At 39.6% G+C, this 18,479-nt stretch overlaps 1 protein-coding gene across 1 annotated transcript in view; it reads right to left on the reverse strand.

Moving 5' to 3' along the window:
* The window catches only part of MLLT3 (MLLT3 super elongation complex subunit), a 120,037-nt gene that overhangs the window by 44,881 nt on the left and 56,677 nt on the right, over window positions 1-18,479 (reverse strand). The window contains exons 3-4 of the mRNA XM_065656563.1: window positions 14,242-14,324; window positions 9,628-9,771 (exon numbers count right to left, since the gene is read on the reverse strand). Of these exons, the coding sequence (XP_065512635.1) occupies window positions 9,628-9,771; window positions 14,242-14,324 (227 nt within the window). The remainder of the gene's footprint in view (window positions 1-9,627; window positions 9,772-14,241; window positions 14,325-18,479) is intronic.

The raw sequence follows: 18,479 nt of genomic DNA on the forward strand, positions 1-18,479 counted from the left end.
CTGTTCTGCCCATGGCATTAACTGGTAAGCAATCTCCCTGTCTTTTTCTTGACCCAGGAGCTTTCTCATCTTCTCCCCCCGCCCTGTTGAGGACACAGAGCGAGTGACCAAAAGCATGTGGGTGATAGCTCAGCCCTTAGCCAAGGTTACCCCCCCGCAAAGACAGACTGTAAAAACAGCCTGATGTTTTAGTGAGAAAGCAGTACAGCTCCAACTTCCAACTTCAGGCTTCTGCTTTATCTGGAGTACAGTAAACTGGATGGCTGTTGAGCAAGCAGCATTTTTGCTATAATAAGGGTCTAGCTGCCTTTCTTGATTTTAAAGACTCTTAAGTACAAACAGATCGTTTCCAGAGACCACAGATAAATCAGCCATCACAGAACAGTTACCAGACCTGTAAAGATTTATGCTTTCCATCTGACAGAAACTCAGCTAGCTCGCATCTTCTGATGCAGTGCTGCTGCGTCCCGCTTTTACTGCTTCCTAGAACAGCTATTCATTTATCTATTGTTTCAAAATCTTAAGTGCTACAGACAGCATACCTGCTGTCTGACAAGCCCTGTGAAGCTGGAGAGAAGTTGCAGAGCCCTGCACTTGCAAGGAAACATCTCTCTTTTCATAGGTTCCCATGCACAAAGTCACACTTGGTTCTGTGGTTGCCCTGCGTGGTCACCTTTGCCTCTTCATGTGACCAAAACATCCTCTGATACTGGAGAGAGGGATAGACTGAACCACCACATGCCTCATGCACATTACGTTAAAGGAGGAATGGGAAGTGCAAAACTGGGATATCTAGGATGTGTATACTCCATATTCCACCTCTCCAAGTCATGATGACATTTACTGCCTACAGCTTCTTCAAGTCACGATTTTTTTTTTTTAATTTAAACACTGCTCCAAATGAATATTGTTACAGACAAATTTGTTCAAAAGATCATGTGATAGCTTGGAGAATATTAAGGGCCATGTGTAGGTAAAAAAATTACTATTCTCGGCCTGTAAGTTGAGCATTACCTTTTAATACTGCTGCTAGAATCCAAATGTGGAGGAAGAAGGCAATAAAGTTGTTCTCCTTCCTTGACTCTCCTGTTCATGTACTAAAAATACCCCAAACTTTAGAAGTTATTTATGTATTCAAACATTTTATGAAGTATGGTTCCACACAGGACATAACACATTTTCTTCCCAGTTCCTCATTTCCATTTCTCAGACAACTGAACCAGAGTCTGCCAGGAGCCAGAACTCTCAAAGAACTTGAGTCAGCTGGGCAAAATCAATGGTAATGTCAGTAGCAGCTACCTATTATGAATCACTGTAAGTGATTTCCTTTAGCCTGACACATTTTCAACCTCAGCTTGCCAAGAGTTTTGTTTGAATTCAGACCAGCTGAATTCAAGAGAAAGCACAAGCTAACAAAGAAAGATCAGCAAAAACAACAGGGAGAATCTGTAGTCACGTGTATACCATAAACCTGTGTAACAAGTAAAGAAAATCCATGTCCATCATTATTTCCTCTCACAGACTAAGTCAAATAGGTAACTTACATTGTTCTCCTTTAAATTAAACTCAATGCAATGTTTTAAACCCACAAACTTCACAGAAAAGAACACAAATCACATGAAAATCAAATCACTTTTCAGAAAAAGTAGACATGAGGTTACCCATTAGTTATAGAGTTTAAGCATGTATTTTATTGACACAAACTAGTTTTGTTCATACACTCATATCACAAAAAGATGCATATCCATGTGGAAGAGAAATAGTCAGGAGGATCAAGGTTTGCCCAACCTTGAAATTAAAGGCAAAGAAACAAAAAAAATCTGCCAAGGATTCTTTCTCCTAGGATTAGAAGCTGGCATTTTCTCCCTGAAGCATGAAAGTTTGACGCACTAAAAGAAACTGAGATTCAACCACTGCATACATTTTCTTTTTAAAACTCAGAAACATTTCAGTTTAGAAACATTTGCATATTCATCGTTATACGCAGATATTCTTAGAAAGCTAACTTTTTTTTAAAAGTGCATGGATTCTGAGATACCTGTTTCTGGGAAAGTATCTGGACCAGTAACAGTCTCAGTATTACTGACTGTGTGTTTAGAAACAGGATTACTGTCTACAGAAAGACCTACAGGGCCCAGATGAACAACACTAGTACCATCTGAGGTCTCGCAGATTTGGCAAATCTAGTTCCAGAAAGGGAGAAAATAAATCCCATACAGTTCTGAGAAGACAAAATCTGGACATTCCAAACTGTGAGCCCTAAAAACTTCAGTGTATTGAATCCTGTATCCTGTTATTTCATTAAAGACTCTTTGAAAATAGCAATTGCAGATTCAGAACTTTAATGTGATCAATAATACATGTAGTAAGACAGAACCTGTGTTCAGATCAGACTTTACTTCCAAAGGAAAACTTAGTTTTGCCTAAGAAACAGTGGGTAGAGGAAATCCATTTGTATTCACAGTATTGGGTAGAAATGATCTCACCTGCTTCATCAACCTGAAGTGACCAGTCTCCATAATACCCCCATAATACCAGCAACTCCTAAAGGCATTCCAATCTGCTACTCAAGACAACTGAGTGCTATGGAAGGAAAAACTGCCATGTGTGTAACTTCAGTAGTTCCATGCACTGCCAAACACAGGAAGGGATGAGAGAACAACTACCATGCACAACCAATTATATTAATATAATCGGGAATGCTGTTCTACTATCTCTTTTCCAGCAATTTGGGAAAAATTATGAAATTATAATACCTCTACATAAACCTACTAACAACTGATTCAGAGGCCTCCTTACAAAAAACTGACCGTAGAAGACAACACTTCTCTACCAACACATGGTAGGTGTGCTTGCTTAACAAACTTAATACCTTTCTATGACAAGGTTAGCCACCCAGTTGACCAAAGGAAACCTGTCGATGTGATCTTTTTGGATTTCAGCAACGTCTTTGATAGTGTCTCTCACAGTCTCCTCCTGGACAAGATGTCCAGCACTCAGCTGGGGGAACACACAGTGCGGTGGGTGAGCAATTGGCTGACGGGCCGGGCTCAAGGGGTTCTAGCAAATGGGGTTATGTCAGGCTGGCGACCAGTCACTAGTGGGGTTCCATAGGGATCCGTCTTAGGGCCAGTGCTCTTCAATGTCTTCATAAATGACTTAGACTCAGGACTTGAGGGAATACTAAGTAAGTTCGCTGATGACACTAAATTGGGAGGAGCTGCCGACACTCTGGAGGGCAGAGAGCCCCTGCAGAGGGATCTGGACCAATTACAGAACTAGGCAATCACCAACCAAATGAAGTTCAACAAGGGCAAGTGCTGGATTTTGCACCTGGGACACGGCAACCCTGGCTGTACATACTTTCTAATTTTCCTGGATGAAAGGAGGCCATCAACAAAGCTGGAATAATCTTGCCTCAAACAGATCCACACCAAGCTACCTGCTGTAGTTATCTAAAAACACCTTCACACAGCAGCCTCCGCACAGGTTGGTGAGCTTCCCCACAATGTGCTGCGGAAAACAAAAAAAAAAATCACATAGTACTTTTAGGAAGAGCTATGAGATATCTGCTAGAATTCTGGGAAAAATGAACTGTTACTACCATGTTTCTACAGCCCTGCAGATGAACTATCCTCATTCAGCACCAGTAGTAGACAAATGGATTTCTTTATGTGGTCCTGGGTTGCTATGACCCATGTTGTTTTACAGCGAAGAAAAAGTTCATTCACCACTAAGAGTAACAATAAAAATTAGTTGTCCTAAACAACTATTATTCCTATTTAAACTGAAACATTCACAATGAAATATAAAACCTTTTAGAATTCCTTTAAGTTACTCACCTGAAAGCAAAGTAATACACAGTTTAAGAAAAATCAATTACTAAATTATGAAAAGCGCAAGATTAAAGATAAACCCTACCCCAGAGCAGCATTATACCTAAAGCTGGCTCTGGGTAGAAGCCAACTATTCCAACTGACACAAAGGAATTGCAAGGAAAGTGGGAGTAGAGAGAAAAGAGGGAAATCCCCATTATTTCATCTTCATTACATGGATTAAGAATGTAAGTTTTAGAACAGGAATTATGCAGGTATCTCAAGTGACTGAAAAGACTGTTAAACAATTAAAAAAACCCCAAACCTACACCAACCAAAACAAAAAACTGCAAACGAACCTGAAACAACGGAATAAGGTTTTGCCAAACACCACTGCAATTTTTATGTTGATTTTTTCCTAAAAATTGCACCCCTCTCGGAATGATCCTTTCTCTCTCTTAATTCATTAATCATTAATATATCAACTGTCTTTAAGCAAAGCATTGACTACAGAAGCGGAGCTGCTTGCATTTCCACATTAATTTTACAGAAAGCAGACAAAAAACTACACCTCTTGCTAAAAAGAATCTTTATTACTTTAAAAGTGACCTATTCCTTGCATCCTTTAAATCTGAACCCTCACACTGTATCATTAACAGCCATGTACAATTGTAATCATGTTATAAATTTTACTATTTTTGTCTGTAGTGCTAACTGCTCTCTAAGGGGCATCTATAATGCTTTTCCTTTTATGAAAAAAAATTCAACTATTAAATATTGTCCATGTACTCCTGGATTGAACAACTAATTTTGAGTCTCCTTCCAAAAAGCTGGGAGCATTACACAGTACTGACATTTTTATTTACGTATTTGCAGCTACAGTAGAAAGGGCTGTATTAAATTGCTGTCTTAACACTGACTGAAAATATTTTAACTACTTTTTCCCACAAGAATCAAAATTAACTTATTCACAATATCATATTCAAACAAGTCATGCCTGAGTAAGTCTATGTTTCCAGAGGCAAGATTCAATTTAAGTCTTACATAGCTACCATTCAGCATCTTCAAAACTAATTTATTTCTACTGGCTCAATAAGCAGATTAGGTGTAAGTTACAATTTTTTCTTGAAATTGAAAAATATGCAAGCCAAAAAGCAACAGAAGCAGCGCTACTGACAACATAAAATCCATCAATGGGGTCAGACCCTGTTTATAAATGGCTTTAGTGGGATTCAACTTTCAAAATCTACTTCAGATTTGAAGATTATTTTTTAATGACTGTAATTTCCTAATCAGTATCACTCCTCTTCCCATATCCATACACAGGAATCACAGTGCCAACTCTTTTCCTTCAGGCTCTTTTATGTTTAGAGTCTAAAACCAATCAGAAAAGGAAACTAACAAATCTAGGAAGCAATGACCACATAAGCATCAATGCTTACCAGTGTTTACCTAATGAAAATTTCAGTCCTATTGTACCTACTTATGCATAATTTCATCTATGTCTAGAGGATAAGCTCTATAGGAGACTACATGTATATAATTCTGTCACCACCAGTAGCTTGACAATTTGCTTGGTAAGAAATGAATTAACAAAGTCATCATTTGTATACAGGGTGCCTTTGGGGATTTCAAGAAACAGGTTGGATTATGGTTTATGCTGGTAATTCACATGAGTCATATCTGTATACACATCAGCTTCACATCATTAGGTACTACATAGAGTAAATAGTCCAAAAGATTCTCAGTGGCATCATTTCCACAGAAAACTTCTCTCAAAGAAATGTCATTTAGAACATATACACAAAGAGATGGAACATAAACAATTACACAGAATGGTTTGATTGAATTTGCTCAGTGTACTCATGAAAATATTTTATTTCCTCTGTAAACACTTCTTTTTACATTTATGAGAACAAGGTCAACTGGAAGTTGGTAAATGGTAGAGATGGACTTCAGTATAACTAAATCTTTTCAGTGAATGGGGCTAAGTTCAGTGTAGAAAATACACTTCTGAAGGTCAAAAACTTAGACAAAAACCTCTGCAAATTGGACATGGCTTTTGTAATATTGAATCATGGGTTCTTATTTACATTCCTGACTACAGAAATACAATCTCTGAAGCGAAATCGGATCCTTCTTCTTATAAGGCAGGGGTGTCAAACTAATTTTCACTGGCAGCTACATCAGCCTCATGGTTGCCTTCAAAGGGCCGAATATAATTTTAGGACTATATAAATGTAGGAGTAGTTACATTTATACAGTCCTAAAATTACATTCAGGCCTTTGTGAGGGCTGAAAAAAGTATTTCTCAACTTGGAAGAGACATCAGCAAGTTCGTGACCTCCTACTAATGAAGACTGACTACACATTAACGCTTCAATTCTGGTGGTATCAAATAAAACACTATGATAGAAATATTCCACAGAGCTAATTTCTGTGACTGGCACCACCCTAAATATCCTGTTTGCCTTAACAGAAGTGGCCAGAGCAGCACTGCAAAGCTCTGCAACAGTTGTGTTCTCGCTTGTTTAATTACCTGAGATACCTGAATATTACACTTACTCTCAGTGACCAGTCAGATCTTTGTGTACGTGAAGAATGGGATGCATATGGGAAAGGGTTACCATGAGAAAGCACTGGCAGACTGCTAGCACGTCATTTTAAAACAACAAAGAATAGGTTCTTAGCTTGAAAGACAAAAGAACATTGGCCGTAGCAAGTATCCCTGACTAGCTCGCATTTGAGATGCCACAAGATGTATGTGTGAGTGAAAACGGGAGTTGTGAGCATCCAAGTGATAATCCAAGGAATCTGTAGCAAGACAAACACACAGACAAGTCTATACCAAACATGGCAGCATGCACGTGCCAGGTGAGCCTTTGGAAGGTCATGCTATTGGTAATAGTTGTATGTTAATGCAAAGGAGAAATAAAGAATCATGTTTAGCAGTTTATATCAGAGATCTGGGTTTCCAGGTGCCCAGAAATCAAGTACTATTTAAAAGCATGTAAGCAACAGTTAGCCATCACAGAGTGCTTTTCTTACAGCTGCCACTCAGTGTTTCACATTAATATGCTACTTCATTAATTTTGAAGGATATGAACTTAATTTTGCATGACTTGTTGCCTGTCAAGGAAATTCAGTTACTTCTTACTTTTACTTTTTCTTGAAAACAGCCATAAGCTAGAAGTATTAATTGTTTTGACTTAAAAGTAATTGCAAAACCCATCTCTTACTTCATTTTCCTGTAAATGCTTTTCTCAGCCTAAACCATGGAAATTACAAGTGAAAAAATGTTTTGTTAATTCATTCAATTTTCCATTCTACTTACATTTGGAAGCAAGAGACAGCTTTCCAGGTCTTCTACCACAGTCAAAGAAAAGCCCGTGTACAGCATTTCATAAAAGTGTAATGGGCCTTTCAATGCTGGGAGATGTAAGCCCTTCATGGACACTTTTAGTAACAAGACAAAATGCTATTACGACATCTCTGCCAAGCTGATCAGATAAACCCCTACGTCTGAAAGCCTATAGAGGGAACTATGAAACACCAATAGCTCCAAAAAGAAGGGACCCACTTCTTAGAAGGAAATGGGGAAAATAGAGGAGAAAGGAAAAAAAAAAAAAGGCAAGCAGTTTGTAGCCTCCAGAAGACAAAAAGGCAATGACGCAAAGCATTTTAAGAATGACAATGCTGATATATTCAGGGAAATAATTTGATCAAAACTTGCCACATTTCATTGTTTACAATTAGGCAACATTTTTGCTTTTGTTAACTCAAGAAACCTAAAATTAGAAGGCACAGAAAATGAGCAGTGGAAGGGGAGCCTTCTATTTTTACCTTTTCAGCCACCCACCACCCCCCAAAATCCCTGCTAGCATCATTTAGATTTATTACACTTGTGGGTAAAACTTGTCCATTGACAACTGACCTGATATGATTAATATTAAAGCAGTGGCTCATGAAGTTTTCCAGAATACAATCTTGATGTTTTATTTGCAAACACACTAAAGAGCCAATACATTGTCCAGACACGATACCCTCTTGCACCTAATAAATGCAAACACAAAACATAGCTCATGCTTCTATTTCAGTACATCTGTAGTGGTAACAGTTCTCTTCTTCAAAAGGGTAACAAGATGTTTCAGACTATACCCACTATTTTGGTTTTTTCCAAAGATCCTCTTCAGCAGGCTGAATATTCTCACACCAGCTCCCTCTTACTTCCAGCCCAGAACCTACTGTTGTCTAACTGTGCCAAACAGGGCTACCCATTTTTGTTATGACTGTTAAAAAATATAGAGATAAGCACTGGCATTTACATTAATAAAACCACAGTATGACAGCTCGCTTAACATCTCTATCAGGGACCTGGAGGAGGAGAAAGAACACACTCTCGATCATGAGGTTTGCAGATGACAACCAACTGGGGAAGAGGAGCACCTGACACTCAAGAACAGAGCTGCCACCAGCAGGGACCCAGACAGCCTGAAGAAACGAGTTAACAGCATACTCACAACATACAATGAGGACAAATGTCAAGCCCTGTCCCAGCAAAGCAGAGCCCTGAGGCAACAAGGCTAGGGCTGGGAAACAGCTCTGGGGGTTGGCCATGGGCACTGGACAGTAGCGAACTGAACCAGGGCCAGCCGTGCGTCTGGGCAGACGAGCGCCAGCAGTGCCTAGGGTCTCGTGGGCAGGTGACATCCCTGAGAGCCAGGGAAGGACAGGGACTGTCCCCTCTGCTAAGTGCTCATCAGACCACATTAGTGTACCCTTTCAGTGTCCAACTTTGTGCTCTCAGTGCAAGAAAAATCTGTGTGAGCTGGCAAGACTTCAGGGGAGTCCACTGAGACAGTGGGGCTGGAGCCCTTGCCCTGCAAGGAGAGGCTGCCAGAAAAGGGCTGGTTCAGTCAAGGGAAGGGACAGCTTGGAGGGCACCCAACAGCATCCCTGGCACCGGCAGGAGGGAATGGAGGAGACAAAGTCAGGCTCTTCACAGCGGTGTGTGGCAGGAGAGCAAGGGGCAGCAGCCCAAGCTGGCACATGAGAGGCTCAGGCTGGAGATCAGGAAAAGCCTTTTCCCTATGAAGACAGCTCAGCAGTGGAACCAGGACTCAGGGAGGTTTCACAGCCCATGGTTGAACTTCTGGCAGTCCCTGCCAGCATGAACGACTCTGCCATCATGTGAAACAAAGCAGAAATTTATCTTAGTGGAAACCATGCAAACCTCAAGGTTTGGCCGTCTCCTCTCTCCAAGTGGACAAACTTCCTTTGGGCTTTTCACATCAATTGATTCTACCAACATGTAAAGACATCTTGGACATTTCTGGTTCAGACTGTGTAACACAAATTATATAAATTTAAGTAGGTTTACTAAGCGTTTCTAACTCGTTCTGCCTTATAACCACTGAATTTATTCTGCTCAATATAAAACCATTTCTCTTTAAATGCGAGACATTTTATTTTCTTATGACTTACATCACAGTAGCTCTCCTGTATTTCATCTCTGGAAAGTCAAGTAAGCAATGCTTCACGTACACAGTCTAAGTTCTGCTTTTGCAGAAGTAACCGTGAATCACTTGGATGTGACGACAGATACCTAATCGTGAATTTAAGGTAGGTACATGCTCATTTACTCACCCATTCCACTTAAGGACAACAAGCACTGAGCTCTTATATGAAGGTAATCACAAAAACACTTCATTTCGTTTCACTGTCAGGTCAATCTTTATTATACTAAACATGCACCAGCAATAAGCAGCAACATCTTTACTGTGATGGCTTTTGACATGGGTGCAGGACTCACCCCTCCTGCCTTTAGCAGCTTCCTTCTGAACTCCTCTGTCGGGTTGTTGAACGTGAGCTTTTCACAGCGGAGGTGATTTACAGGTGGGTGGCCTTCAAGGTGCAGGAATAAGTCATAGTCAAATCGAACTTTCTTAGGTTCTTCCTGAGGGTTGAAAATAACCAGATAGAAACATCTAGCACCAAAACTAAGTTGAAAACAAGGGCTACATACAGACTGTCAATTAAAGTGAAAATTACACCATTTTAACCATTCTCTGTGTTCTCAGACACATGACAGACTTTACCAAGTGTCAGCTGAGCTGCAGTAAATCAGAGAAGCTCCTATCAGCCCATGATAACACATGGTAAAATGCATGATCTCCAAGATGCCATGACAAGGCTCAATTGAAAGTGTTATGTCATGTTTGGCACAGGCTATAGACATACGCATAGGCAAATATCATGGTTGAGCTGACACAAGGTAACTCAGTCACCAACACAATCACACTTCAGAGCCCTAGACAGCACTGAAGACACTGCAGTAAGTTTTGAATGCAAATTCCTCCACTGAAGCCAAACACTATTGTTTTCTTCACAACTTGTAGAAAGGGGGAAGAATGAAACCGCTGCAACCAACTATACTTGATCTCCTATGTATGGGGTCTGCTCATTTATTAATGAAACTTCATTGTCTTGAACAAGTGTGGCCAGCTAGATTACAGTGTTCCACCACAGCTTCCAAGTGATTAAAATTCTCTGCCACTGCAGTGAAAAAATGAAATTGAATGTTCCCTGTACCAATATGGAGTGAGAAAAAACAGGAAAGGCAAATTTTATCTTGGAAGAAACCATCAGAGCTCTACTGCCCTGAGAAAGCCTCAGCAGAAAATGGACACTATTGGCATTGAATAGATTTCAGTTTGTAATACCAGAGGGAAGATACTAAGTACGTTTTGTACTACACATTTACACAGTCTCTTTTAGAAGCTGTATATAAGTGCACATAAGGCAATATTAGTAGCCCTTCCTCCAAAGGTACAGTTGTGCAACAGAAGCCACCAAGCCCAGGTCAGTTTTAAGGCAGAACACAAGTAAAAGGTCAAATTCAGGAAAAGCTTTAGTAAAAAGAGAACTATGAGGGAAGAGGAGGAAGAGATACAGCAAAATGCTAGCACATAATCCAACACTGCACATAATCAAAATGCACGCTCTGTTCAGTGACAAATGCTTAAAAAAATAATACTATAAACATTTAGTTTTGATTCAGGGTTCCATGAATGTGAAGAACAGAAAACACGGAAATCTCAGTTATTCTAAAAGTTAAATCAGAGGTTTCAAATACAGCCAAGTGACATCCTCATTGTCCCATCTCCAGACTTGGAGCAGAGACAAAATAAAGAGACCTGAAATAAATGGCCTGCAGTAGTCTGCTTCTGAAGACAGAGACAGCAGTTCCCTTAGATGAATTATTTTCTTGATGGACCATTTTCAATAGCAATCATGGATGAAGATATTTCATATTGTTAGAAAGATTAACACTTGATTTCTTGCAGAAAAGAAAATGGAAGTGATTTACTCCTCAGTATGCTTAGAAATCTGTGACATCGCTACAGGTAAACACTTGGTACCAGCAGGTTTGCCATAAGAGCAAAGTTATATGCATTTATAAACCGGAGTCTTCAAATAAACTTGGATGAACATAACCAGTGATTTAAAAGCAGATTTTTAAACCACAAAGGACCGCCAGTACCACTGCCATTATTTCAAAATTGTGTGAGAGTGAAGGCAGAATATCCTGTAATTTATGAGCCCCTTTTGGTTTCACCTGGGATAGTTACCTTTCGTCCTAGTAACTGGTATAGTGCTGTGTTTGGGACTTAGTATGTAAAGAATGTTGAAAATACACAGATGTTTTGATCATTGCCAAGCAATGATTATATCAAGAGAAGGGCTTTTCAGCAAGAAGGTACCAGAATTTGGGAGGAGACAGAGCCAGGACAGCTGACACCAAATGACCAAAGGGATATTCCACACCACATGACATCACACTCAGTATATATTTTGGTGAAAGAAGGAAGGGGCAGACTTGAGGACTGATGGCTTTTGCCTTCCCAAGAAGCCATTATGCATGATGTAGCCTGGCTTTGCTGGAGATGGCTGAACACCTGCCTGCTGATTGGAGGTAGTGATGGATTTCTTGTTCTGCTTTGCTTGCATTTGCGGCTTTTGCTTTACCTGTTAAACTGTCTCTATCTCAATCCGCAGGTTCTCTCAGTTTTGCTCTTCTGATTCCCTCTGCACCTTCCCAGGATGGTGGTGGTGATGAGTAAGTGGCTGCATGGTTCTTAGCAACCAGGTGGGGTTAAACCATAACAGAGCCTTATCCTAAATGGACTGCATTTTCCAGAGCAAGTCTTTTGACCTGAAAGCATTTTTTCAAGGACTTTGTCTCAAAGGCTAACAACTACAGCGTGTTGCTGCTGAATTTGAGGGGGATGTGTTTGTCATTTTCCCTTGGAATATTTTCCATCAGGGTTAAATGCCTGTTAGATTTTCTACCAGTTTCTGCTTAGTCCTGGAAAGAGGCACCTTTTAATCCTCCATGGTCCAGGTGGCTTCCTGTACCCTTGCTTTCTCTATTCATTAGGGTACTTTCTGAACAAAAAATTGAAAATTTGTCTACCTTGCATAAGTGATGGTGGTCTGTCTCCTCTTCCTCCTTCTGTCTATCTCCTCTTTTTCTGTACTGGAATACCTGTGAAGTAGCTTAGGGTAGGAAGAGTAGCTGACCAAGGAGAAAGCAGTAATTTGCCTCAGGAATGCCAGCTCAATTTTTGTGCCACTTTTCCTTTGTCTTGTACTGACCCCAAGGGAGAGCATGCTGCTGCAGCTGTGTGAAGAGCTAGCTGACTCACAGTCCAACTGCTGCTGCTTGTATTCCATGGCACCAAAATAGGGGTGAGGGAAGTTTGCAAACGTCCTAATTCCACATGCTGCTTGAGGGTGAGGTGAGTTGTAATGACTGCTGCCCTCTTGATCTCAGGCTAAGCCACAATTCCTGCTGGAGAAGTCCTGAGACTTGCAGGTCTCCACAATCAAAGGCAGCCAAAAGTCTGAGTGGAAAACAAAAAAAGAGATGTCGGGCAGGAAGCTTTCTGTAGAGATGCTTCAGTGATTGACTCTTCTGAGTCACTCTCTCTTCTGAGTCAAACTCAGTCTTCTGAGTTTGTCTGCCCAGTTTTGGGATGAGCTCTTAACAGAGGAGTTTGAGAATGGGCTGGTTTTCATTAGATTTCCTGAACGAAAACTGCTTCCCTAATGGAGACAGAGCTAAAAAGCATATCAAAAAAGCCAGTCAACTCACTTGAGGCAGTTGTTTCTTTTCCAACAGCAAACAAGGTATACTAAGCCTTCCTCTTCACAGATTGATACAGGGAACATTACAGAATTAATTACCTGTTTGAAACCTACAACTTCGAAAGTTCCTGAGCAGAACTATCCACACCTCACACCTTAACAGAACTTTCTGTGAAAGACAAAAGAATACTGGAATATCTACTTGAAGGCATACACAGCTAACAAAGTGGTATTTTAACACAAATTCTAGGTGACTAGGGTTCCAACAAAAGTCTCTTACTATGCATTTCTATTTTCTTTCAGTTTTAGTTTTTCACTAAGCTTGATTAAAATAATTATGTTAAACTGCATCTTGGTAATATAAACTAAACACAAGGGGATCTTACAAGTGCATGCTAAGTATAATAACAGCTCCCCCAAAGCACATGACATACAAAAGCAATGTAAAATATTGCAGATATTAAGGTACTGCACCTTAAACCTTGCAAGCTTTTTGCTCTTTAATTCCACCCAAATCCAATTCTTTTTATCTGAAGGAGTTATTAGTAATACAGACTCCATTACATACATTAAAGGAAATCTCTATATTTGCTATCTAAGAGACCCACAGTAACTGCAGCGTTTACTTAGACTCTGAATTGAAGATACCACAATAACACAATCTTTGTAGAATGGCACTTTTTTTTTTTTAAACTGTGCCCACTCATAATGTTGAGTAGACTCAATGCTCACATGCAATCTAAAAGAATGTTTATGCAGACTGAGGATGCAGGATTAAAAAAAAAGACTGCTTTGAAAGAGCAAAAAATGAACAAATTAAAAAGATCAGCAATACTAAAATAGAACAATGAGTTCATTTTGAAATCAACGTAATCAAGATTGGTTTCCCTTCTTAAAATTTAAGTGGCTCTTGAACTTACTTAAACATTAAAGTCTGTCCACGTCTGACTAGGGCTAGTAATTCTTCTGCATAATTATATTCAACTTGTTTATTTTATCAGGTAATCTTAATTTCATAGAGTTATCTACTAAACACAATTACATATTTCTAAAAGTTACAGTGACTTTCGACTGAGGAACATTATTGACAAAGATAGCTTTAAATCTCATTTTTAACTGAGTTTATGAATTAAACTGTAAATCTCTAAAAAACTCTCACTTGCACATGGGGCTTTTTTCTGGGTTGTTCTTTTTTGGTGGGTTTTTTGTTTGTTTGGTTGGTTTTTGTTGTTGTTGTTGTTGTTTTTTTAAATATGAAAACTATGTAATTCCATACCTTGTTTTTGAAGTAAACCTCAATTGGTAAAATGAAACCAGCGTACCCAGATTCTTCAACTTTGTAGGGTGGATCCTTGCACACTGAAACAAAGAGAAATACCTGTATTTAACACAAAAAATAATGTTTTCAATCCACAAGCAAAATATAGGAGCAAATAACCTGCAACAATAGCTCTATGGCAGCACCATTACAAAACAGCACACACAGAGTAGGACATATCTGTGCACAACTCGACGCGAATTTTGCAAACAAATTGTTCCTGCCTGTATACAACTTACAGTTTAGGGATAAGAAATTTTTAATTTTTCTTTTATTTTCCAGTCCTTTCAGACTACTGCTAAAGCAGAGCAACCAGAGACTTCAACAGCAGGTGGACCCACTGAGTACCCACAACAGCTACATAGGCACTGCAGCCAAGGCTTGTTCTGGGAATGGAAAACATACAGGATTCCATGCAGAAAGAGTTAAACATGTAGAAAGCAGAAGTATTGCCTTTCATGTATTCATAACTTAATACTAATAAAATCCTAGTTTTAGTAAATGTAATTTAGAATAATCAATTGAATTAGAACTAATGCTAATAAATTCGAAATCTGCATTGCTGGGGATAGAAGGGACAGAACACAACATTCCAGTATACAGTGGAGAGCCACATGAAGGTTAACTATTGTATTATGTTAAAACAGTATCCAGGTTTGCCCTATAGGATTCAGACTTTAGGATGACAGTGAACATTACCAGCTCCAATATACAACCTTCTCCTTCAAGTTTTTATTTTAATTCAAGGGCTTTTAGTTACATGAAATCCCCACAGTATTGAACATGAGCTCTCTGAAGAAAGTGGCAATAGCCTACCAACTCCAGCCAGTGACAAAAACCAGGTTGTTATAGAACGTGGAACAGAAGCCACTGCTTTCTTCTCTGGTCTGGTTGCATGGCAACCTCATTACAGAATTCATGCCCATATGACACATAAGCACAAGGTCAAGCTGAGCTTGAGAAACCACATGTCCCCTGCAGCATCAACTCAGATGCTTCCAAATGCTGCATTGATATGTATGACAACTCATGTCATACACGCTACCATCTCTAATGACATCATAAGTCAATAAAAGTTTCTCTACCGTAGAGTGGTAGAATAATGGGAAGGGTTGAGTTATTCAGAAACATTTGCTCAAGCTCTATCAATCTTGCTGACTGAAAAAAAAATTTCAGACTCTCAGATGGATCACTTGTTAAGATGTATGCCCTTTTCAGAATCGCCTGGTGGCTGCTCATGGCACTGTATTGAGTGCAACTTAAACTATGCGTCACAAAAAGTGCGCCTCGCAATCAACTGTGCAGGGCTTAAATACCAAAATTATTCTTTCTAGCAAAGCACCACAGATGGGCACTAACCACCCTCTATCATCTTGAGAACACGGCAAGTCCCATCAGACACATCCAGGAATATGGCTGTGGCGACATTCTCAATAGTTTGATCAGTACATCAGACTTCTTAGGACATGCAAGCTTGGTTAATCCCCAAGTAAATGAACAAAGCAGAATTTTCTCCTAATACCTTGCCATTCTCCTTCTGCTCTGCTAGCACCAAACCCACACAGGGACTTCAAGGATGAGGAAGATTACAAGTCTGTGCTCATCTAATGCTATCGCTACCCGGGTTCACTTCATGTAGTCAGTGGGAAAGGAAAAGGATGACAAAACCAGAGTAAGAATAACCTGCAACACCGTCCTCTTGCAGCTACAGAATATACTTTGTTTTTCTTGGCAGGAAAAAAAAAAAGAGGACATAGAGTTTATGAAGTGGGATTTGAAATATTTTGAAGTGTTACAGTGATAGGTCAAATCTGAGAGGTGGTTTCAGATATGCTAAGCTTTTAAGTTGGAAACTGCGCATTTTGTGTTAGAATCTCCCATAAGTAGTATTTCAGTTTATATTGACACATCTTCCCTTAAGACGACTTACCAGCATTTGAAAAATGTAAATACAATAGTCCTAGTTAAGCACAGTGACAGATTACAGTAATACATACTGACAGCTTTTTCAGTCAAAGACAGAGAAGCCTTCCTGCTCCTCCTCTGCCTTCAGGAGACAACTGGAGAAAGGTTTCCAAGTATTACTTGAATGGCCATGCAGGGTTCATAAGACTGAAATCTAATATATATATATATAACCAGAGAAAGACTAGACAGCAGATATTTATCCAGACAGGAACTTTACAGACTTGTAATAATACATTAACTGTTACAGAGATTCCAGGCTCTGTGACAAGTCACAAATCACCTTTTTTTAAAAAAAAAAATAAATATCATGTCAACTTCTTCCTGAGCACTTAATTGGTACAGAATAAACTGTCAGCATAAATATTTTTCATTCCCTCCCTCGAATCTCTCTTCTTTCAGATTTACACAGCTGTTAGCCACACTGAATAGTACCTTGTCAAAGTTTCACATTACAGTTCTGAAAACAAAGTCAGTTACACTTGCAGGCTTTGTTGAAACTTGGGTGATGGGTTATAAACCACTTAATCACAAGAAAACTGCTGTGGGTGCTGTCCTAAACTGAAAGATGGTCTTTTGATAGAATGAAAATTCTACAACCTTGTGAATGAAACCTTCGGGAGAGGAAAAAAAAAAAGGTGATGGAGCAAAGACACATGCTATTGTATACATGTAGACTGCAACTAAAATGAAAGCTATTATCTTTTCCTCACCTTTCTTGTGGAAGGCACTACTATATGTACTGGCAGAAATGGCATCTCTGTGCACTGTGAACTGACGCCCACTGGTATAAGGTCTTTTTGTTTTAGTGAACTGTCATAAGTAGTAACCAGGGCTGCAGTGACATGTGTGGTTTAGCCAAGCCAACAGACAACCATCCTAGCAAGGTTTGTGGAGTCGAAGGGAGGGAAGTTGCAAGAGAGGTGAACCACAGAAGAGGTAGAAAGGAAAAAAAAATAATGAGAGGAAACAAACTGTAGTAGAGAAGGAAAAGACAAACAAAAGCAAATTACAGGTATAGATCAGAGCTACATCAACAACAGAAACTACGAAGGAGTGATTTTTGAAGGGAACATCTGGAAACTGTAACAGGCTTCTCAAAGCTTGCTAATAAATAAATAAACCACACACAAGCACAGCTACACTAGACCAGGTAGATAAGCAGACAAACAATTTCCTCCTCGTCCAGAGAGACAGAGGCATTTCCCCTGTGACTGCTCCTCTCCTTTGAAGTGGCACCTACAAATGCATTTTGAGCACCAGATAAACAAAGCCTATTGCACAATGTTATCCCTAAGACTTAATTATTTTCGTCTGTTTTTTTTCCTATGAAAGAGCTTGTGTGATCACAACACATTTCCTCCCCCTGCCCTATATCTTTTGACTAGGTAGTCCAACTTCAATACAGTCTCTACAACCATTAGGGCTCTAAGATTCATACATATCCAGTTAAAAATTAGTGCCTGCACTGAGAAGGCAGTTCTAGAGAACATTTTCACCGGCATGCAGGGAAAAGCAGCCAGCACTATGCAGAATTACAAACCAGTTATAACCATGTCTCTTCTCATGAGAACTGTAGGGCCAGAAGAAAATAAGTAAAAACAAAAGCAAAACTGAGCAGATTTCTTTAGGCCCACTGGACACAGAATAAGCTGGGTTTTTTGTTGCCTTTGTAAGGCAAGATAAGAAGCTCATGATACTATACTGTTATCATATCTTTGTCAGAATGCAGAATCATTTCTCTCCCTCCATAAGAGAAAGCTTTAGTCTTAGGTATTTGCAAATGCATTTGCTAAACACAGATATACCAGTCCCTTAAAGCAGTCTTAGGTGCAATTTTGAAATTGAAACAGGAGTTTATGCAACACAATTATGTAGCATCCCTTCTGTTCATCATGTTTCATTATACTTCAGGGTGAACATTGCTGTAACAAGTAGTAACATCGGTATGTTTGAGTCCACAGAAAGGAACTTAAATCAAACACAGCTCTAACTACAGCAAAAATTGTTCAAATCTTGCATAGGAGCTTGAACTTATGTGCCCAAAAAGCCAACAGCATCCTGGCGTGCATCAAGAATGGTGTGGCCAGCAGGCCTAGAGAAATGATCATCCCACTGTACTGGGCACTGCTGAAGCCCCACCTCGAATCCTGTGTTCAGTTTTGGGCCCCTCACTACAGGAAGGACACGGAGGTGCTGGAGAGAGTTCAGAGAAGGACAAGAAAGCTGGT

The sequence above is a fragment of the Caloenas nicobarica genome, chromosome Z, assembly GCF_036013445.1.
Source record: "Caloenas nicobarica isolate bCalNic1 chromosome Z, bCalNic1.hap1, whole genome shotgun sequence".
NCBI classification, from domain to species: Eukaryota; Metazoa; Chordata; class Aves; order Columbiformes; family Columbidae; genus Caloenas; species Caloenas nicobarica.